The sequence below is a fragment of the Cucurbita maxima genome, unplaced genomic scaffold, assembly GCF_002738345.1.
Source record: "Cucurbita maxima cultivar Rimu unplaced genomic scaffold, Cmax_1.0 Cma_Scf00011, whole genome shotgun sequence".
In the NCBI taxonomy this organism is placed as follows: Eukaryota; Viridiplantae; Streptophyta; class Magnoliopsida; order Cucurbitales; family Cucurbitaceae; genus Cucurbita; species Cucurbita maxima.
In genome coordinates, this window is record NW_019272027.1 from 3,274,062 (window position 1) to 3,281,293 (window position 7,232).

At 37.9% G+C, this 7,232-nt stretch overlaps 1 protein-coding gene across 2 annotated transcripts in view; it reads left to right on the forward strand.

Annotated features, from left to right (window-relative positions):
* The window catches only part of LOC111486644 (uncharacterized membrane protein At3g27390-like), an 8,167-nt gene extending 3,336 nt beyond the window's left edge, over positions 1-4,831 (forward strand). For both annotated transcript variants that reach the window (XM_023133838.1, XM_023133839.1), the window contains 6 exons: positions 1,524-1,812; positions 2,621-2,727; positions 2,821-2,965; positions 3,109-3,304; positions 4,024-4,267; positions 4,362-4,831. In XM_023133838.1, the coding sequence (XP_022989606.1) occupies positions 1,524-1,812; positions 2,621-2,727; positions 2,821-2,965; positions 3,109-3,304; positions 4,024-4,267; positions 4,362-4,623 (1,243 nt within the window). In that variant the 3' untranslated portion in view covers positions 4,624-4,831. The remainder of the gene's footprint in view (positions 1-1,523; positions 1,813-2,620; positions 2,728-2,820; positions 2,966-3,108; positions 3,305-4,023; positions 4,268-4,361) is intronic.
* Positions 4,832-7,232: the final 2,401 nt, after the last annotated feature.

The window sequence follows — 7,232 nt, forward strand, 5'->3', positions numbered from 1 at the left end:
TTTTTTTTTTTTTTTTTTTTTTTTTTTTTTTTTTTTTTTTTTTTTTTTTTTTTTTTTTGGCCCTATATCTGGCTATTGTATCTTTTGAGGCAACTAGAATGAATTACACCACAACGTAATGATCTACCTGACAAAAGACATATTCATTAATATTAATTAAGGTAATAGCTCTTTTCCTAAAGCGCTTATTCTGCTAGGGCCCTGGAGGAGCTTTGTCCTGGTAGGGGCTGGCTATTGGATGGGGCCTCCCACTGAAGCCCGCTATGCCATAAGTGAGAGAAACCCCATCCCGAAGCTTGGCTGACAAGCTAATAGATAACAGGGTGACCCTTGGAAATTCTGTTTCGAGCAATATAATTGAAGGAAGCTAAAAAAATAATTGATATCTTTCATTTAGACCCTTTGCTTTAAGGGAGTCAATACTACCACAACCATGGATAAAATTTTTAAAAAGTGTTCTAGTTCTTTTGTCAACCCATCGTGGCCATCATGGTGTGTACTTAGTAAAAATTTAGAGGCGGAGGCAGAGCCAGAAATTTGTAGAGAGAGTGAGAGGCCAAATATTTGTCTTTTCTTTTTTTCAATAGAAGGTGATGGGGGTTTTTCTACAACAAAGTGTCAATCTGCAGTGGGTCTTCTTTGGATCTTCAAATTGTGTGGGCATAATTTTAAGAAAAAAAAGCCAAGATCATCTGGGTAAATGGGTGGAGACAATCCTTTGAGGTTCATGGAAAGAAAGAAATGAAGAGATTTTAATGGCAAGTTTAGGGATTGGTAGGATTCTTTAGAATTTAGAAATAGATGAATTCAATTTTTCACTTTGAACTTCTTTTGTGAGATCCCACGTCAGTTGGAGAGGGGAACAAAGTATTCCTTATAAGGGTGTGGAAACATCTCCTTACCAGACGCGTTTTAAAACTGTGAGGCTTATGGCAATACGTAACGGGTCAAAATGGATAATATGTGTTAGCGGTGAGCTTGAGCTGTTACAAATGGAATTAGAGTCAAACACCAAGCGGTGTGCCAGTAAGGACATTGGGTAAAGGGGGTGGATTGTGAAATCCCGCATTGGTTGGAGATAGAAACGAAACATTTCTTATAAAGGTGTGGAAACCTCTCCCTAATAGACGTATTTTAAAACCATGAGGCTGATGGCGATACGTACCGACCAAAGTGGACAATATCTGTTAGCGGTGGACTTGGGCTTGGGCTGTTACATCTTTAATCATTTTTTTAACTGTTCCCCAAATGTAACTAATATGAATTTGGAGGCCTTTTCTTTCTCTAAAGATTAGTGGTTGGCCTAGCTTCAGCCTAGTGGGATTCTCTTTGAGGCTTTCTTTTTTAGCTGAAAGATAACCTTATTTCAGGTCCCTTTGATGTACTTTTCTCTAAACTAATGAAACTATTCTTTTTGCCAAAAAAGTTAATAAAGCTTATGTTTGTTAATGAGAAATGGCTGCCTTGGTGATGATATTGATAACCCATTGTTGGCCATACTTTTTCTGTTAACTTTTATGCAGGTTGCTCTATCTCCCTGGAGCTTTAATAGCTGGGGTTCTCGGTATTGTCGTCGATGTATTCATCATCTCGTTTATAGCCATATGCAAAAGTCCTATTATGCTTTTCAAGGGGTGGCATCGTTTGTTTCATGATCTTATAGGTCGAGAAGGCCCCTTTTTAGAGACGATATGCGTTCCGTTTGCTGGTCTTATCATTCTACTTTGGCCATTGGCTGTTGTGGGTTCAGTTTTGGGCTCCATTGCCTCCAGTATCTTCTTAGGTGCCTACGCAGGGATTGTTGCATATCAGGTTAACTTCTTAAATGCAATTTTCTTTTATAGTATTTGATAATTCCCTGTACTTGGATAATCTGACCGTAATCGTACACATTGGGAAGTAAGACAAACTTATGTTACCGTGGAGCAAAGAATTTGGATTTTCCTTTTATTTTTTGGCTCAACATGGTGTGTGATGGGAGAATCGAACCTCTTCTCTCTTGTTGAAGATAATGTCTTAATTTGTTGAACTATGTTTAAGTTAATTGGATTTTCCTTTCGTTATAGTTAAATATGGTTTTTTTTATAGAAGTATCATGTTTTGCTTTTTCGTTTGCATTTTGGTTTTTAAGAGCTAATAAATGGATTCATTGAGATCCCACATCAGTTGGAGAGGAGAACGAAGCATTCTATAAGGGTGTGGAAACCTCTCCCTAGCAGAAGCGTTTTAAAATCGTGAGGCTAATGGTAATACGTAACGGACCAAAACGGACAATATCGACTAGCGGTGGGGTTGGGCTGTTACAAATGATATCAGAGCTAGTCACCGGATGGTGTGCCAACGAGAACGCTGGCCCCTAAGGGAGGTGGATTGTGAGATCCCACATCGGTTGGAGAAGGGACGAAGCATTCCTTATAAGGGTATGGAAACCTCCCCCTAACAGACGCGTTTTGAAACCGTGAGGCTGACGGCGATACGTAACGAGCCAAAATGGACAATATTTGCTAGTGGTAGGCTTGGGCTATTACAATGAAATTCATTTCCACAGTAGATTATGTATAATGTATGCATCTTGCCAATATCATCGGGTTATGTCAAACATTGGTGCTTTTGTTCGCAGGAGTCTTCTTTTTTATTGGGACTTCGATATATTGTTGCATCCTTGTCGATTTATGATGAATACAGCAACGACGTTCTTGACATGCAAGAGGGATCGTGCTTTCCCAGGTCTTTTACTTAAACACTTAAATAAGTCGTGTGCTATTTGTTCTCTCCCTATACTCGGTTGTTCTCATAATACAATGACTTGTCATAATGAAGGCTGACTTATCGAAGAGGGGATGGCCAATCATCAACAGCTGGTTTGCATTCATCCAACTCGATCTCGAGACCAAGCTCTTTCCACGGTCAACCTTCGCGCATGAATTCACTCAAGGAACCTATGATTGATCTGAAGCCGCTCGAGGTACTTTTGCTTGTTTTATACCTTCTTTATGAGCGTTTTCTTTGATATTTCTCTGAATGGAAGTGTGAAGTTCTGTCTTGTTTACATCCACTTATGTTCTTTTGCTGTGATAGTGAATGGATTTATATTTATCATTTCTATAGCTGCTGGATAGCTTGTTTAAGGAGTGTCAACGCCATGGGGAAGCCATGGTTTGTGAAGGAACCATAACGTCAAGTGATATTGAAGATGCAAAGTCGAGCAAAGGAAACAAAGTTATTAGCATTGGTTTACCAGCTTTTTGCATTCTTGAAACACTATTACGCTCTGCTAAAGCAAATTCAGTTGGACTTCTGTTAGGTAAGTATCTGATTTGCCATTAACCTCTCCCCTATTCCTCTTTAAGCGTGAGATCCCATATTGGTTCGAGAGGAGAACGAAACATTTCTTATAAGGGTATAGAAACCTCCCCTAACTGACGCGTTTAAAAATCTTGAGGGAAAGTCGGAAAGGAAAAATCTGAGGAGGGCAATATCTGCTAGTAGTGGGTTTAGGCTGTTACAAATGGTATCAAAGCCAAACACCATCAGGCAGTGTGCTAGCGAGAACGCTTAGCCTTCGAGAGGGGTAGATTGTGAGATCTACATTGGTTGGAGATGAGATCGAAACATTCCTTATAAAGGTGTGGAAACCTCTCCCTAGCAGATGCGTTTTAAAAACTTTGAGGGAAAGTCCGAAAGGGAAAGTCCAAAGAGGATAATATCAACTAACAGTGGGCTTTGACTGTTACAAATGGTATCAAATCCAAACACCGGGTGGTGTGCTAGCGAGGATGCCCCCTCGAGGGGGTTGGATGGTGAGATCCCACCTTGATTGGACTAGAGAATGAAACATTTATTATAAGAGTATGGAAACCTTTTCCTAATAGACGTGTTTTAAAACTGAGGCTAATGTCAATACTAACATGCCAAAGAGGTGGACTTGGACCATTACAATTAGGCATGAATCTGGATGATTTCTCTCTCTCTTAGTTCTTTCAAATGGAATTGAGAGTTCTTTCTTCGTACTGATGAGTGCAGGTGACAATATTACTGAAGTTTCGAGCACAAACAGGCCCAAAGATACCTTCTTTGATTGGTTTTTTAATCCACTTATAATCATCAAAGACCAAATTAGAGCAGAAAACCTTTCTGAATCAGAGGAGGAATACTTATATAAACTAGTTCTGTTAAGTGGTGATCCTGAAAGGTTGAAGAATCTAACCACTGTAACGCCTCCACAATCGGAACGAAGACAAGCTGAAATCGAAGCGCTAGCTCGAAGGTCTGGAGTTCAAATTTCAATAATGTTCAGTGAATCTTTATCCTGTTAGCGTTATTTAACACGGTTAGTCTGATTCGTGTTTCCTCTTCTAAAGGCTTCGAGGAATCACTAAATCCATCTCGAGGTATCCAACTTTCAGGCGACGTTTCGATTGTCTCGTAAAGAGGTTATCGGAAGAACTTTCAAAGAAGAAGGGCTCTTGCCAGTCAAGTAACGGAAGTAGGTCGTTATCAAGGTCGAGAAGTGCATTTGGCCGATTGTTCAGTCAGAAATCATCTTCAAACGGCAAAACAAGCTACAGAGGTGGTGAGAGAGAAGAATTTCAAGCAGATGAAAGAGATTTAGAGATTTCTTAGGGAGCATGGGATCAAACTTCTTCTGTAATTTTTAGTTCTAATAATAAATTAACGCTTTTGGTTTGCAATATATATGTATATCTATATAGTTTTGATGATTCTACGATAAAGGGTCTAGGAATGCAACGTTAGCTCGGATCTTTACGATTTAGTTCAGGTCGCATTGGTTTGAGTGTCTTTGTTTCAAGATTTTACATATTTACCACCACTCTACTCTACTTCACTCGTTTTCATCCCAATAAATTCTAAAAATTCCAAACAAAATAAAGTCCGAGAACACAAATCCCATTATGGTTCTAAAGAGGGAGTGTTATGTTCAACATATTGGATAGGAACGGAGAATACCAACCCCATTATGGCTCTCCCAATTCTCTCGTTTTTAAACGACCCCATTATGGCTCTAAAGAGGGAGTGTTGTGTTCAACATATTGGGCAGGAACGGAGAATACCGACCCTATTATGGCTCTCTCCAGTCTCTCTCGTTTTTAAATGAAGCTTACTCAACCAAATTTAGATGTGGCCGTTGTGGTATAGTTCAATAGTTAAAATATCTCTACTTCCCTCTCGGAAGAAGATCATAAAGGCTACAATAATGATTGTATAGTTTGTTTTTGACAGACAATATGTGCAGTTACTTTAGTTAGAAGATGAAAAATACATAATAGTTTAGAAATCTTGTGAATGGTGAAGTTGCAACCAACAACATCCATGACATGAGATGAACAAACTGAAGTTTCTATTAGAGCGAAACTTACAAAGAGAAAGGAAAGTAAACCATCACATCCCTACTTGATTCTGCATTTCCCTCACAAATCAGGAAAATCTTTACCCTTCTTTCACCATGTCTGTTGTCACCACCACCATCGCTCCCTATCAGTTTCAGAGACAGCAAAACCATTTTTTCTGCATCCAAAACAGAATTTGGAGTAAATTCGAACCAGAATATGAGAAGAAACATTTCGTTAATCATACTTTCTTAAAGTTCAAAAAGGTGGGAATGGTTTAATTTGTTGAGTTAGTTCGTGGTATTGCTTACCGTAGTAGACTACTTTCTGCATCCAAAGCACAAAAATTTGCAGTAAATTCCAACCGGAATATGAGAAGAAACATCTAGTTAACCATATTTTTTTAAAGTTCAAAGAGGTGGGGATGATTTAATTCATTGAGGTGGCTCAGATTCACAATTTAGTTTGTGATATTGCTTACTATAGGAGACTACTTTCTGCATCCAAAACACAAGTAGAATTTGCAGTAAATTTCACCCAGAATATGAGAAGAAAGATCTGATTAACGACATTTACTTCAGTTCAAAGAGGAGGCTCAGATTTGGAAAATTAGTTCATGATATTGCTTACCATGGGAGAATACTTTCTGCATCCAAAACACAAGAATTTGCAGTAAATTCCAACTAGAATATGAGAAGAAAGATCTAATTAACGATATTTCCTTAAGTTCAAAGAGGTGGGATGATTTAATTGGTTGAGTTATGCTCAGATTCACAATTTAATTCGTGATATTGCTTACCATAGGAGAAAATTTTATGCATCCTAAACACAAGAATTTGCAGTAAATTCCAACCAAAATATGAGAAGAAAGATCTGATTAACGATATTTATTTAAGTTCAAAAAGGTGGGAAGGGTTTAATTAGTTGAGCTAGGCTTAAATTAACAAATTATATTGCTTACCATGGGAGAATACTGATAATTCTCTTCTGGTTCGGGTGCATTGTTTTTAGCTGCTGTGTTCCCAGAAGCCTCATTTGACTTCTTCTCATTTCTAGCTTTGCTAAATATTACTGTGAAGCCTTCGGCTGAAGCTGGATTGTTGACATCCCACTCGCCGAACTTCGGCAAGGGGCGACCTTTATCCTGCTATAGACGTTAGAAACATATATATATCAGGGTTCAGAACTTCTTCGTTGATAACAAGATTTATGAATTCCATCACGAATCGATAGTTTTCTACGGTAGGATACAACTTACATTCATTCAATACAGGTAAATACCAATCCCAACAATTTGAAATCCCTAACGCCGATTCTTAAACGATTCAAGCAAATGCTATTTTCTAAAACCAAAACTAGTTAGCTACGCCTGAACATCGATTAGTAAATTTACCATTTCTTACCATAGCCACATTATTTTCCCTTTGGTACAGGTAAAATTATGATTTATTACAATAATTCTCAATGAAAATTGCAGAATCTCGAGAAGAAGAGGGGAGACATGTGTTCAATGGATTGGATCAAACAGGATTGCAAATATAAAAAAAAAAAAAAAAAAAAGATGCAAACAGAACATCAATACCTAAATTTACCATTTATTACCGTAGCCACATTGTTTTCCCTTCGTTACAGCTAAGATTATGATTTATATCAACAATTCCCAATGAAAATTGTAAAATCTCGAGAAGAAGAAAAGAGACATATGTTCAATGAACTAGATCAAAACACATAAAGATGCAAACAGAATATCGATATGTGAATTTACCATCTCTTACCATAACCACATTGGATTTACAATGACAATTCCAACGAAAATTGCAAAATCTCGAGAAGAAGAGGAGAGACATATGTTCAATGAACTAGATCAAACAGGATTCAAAATAA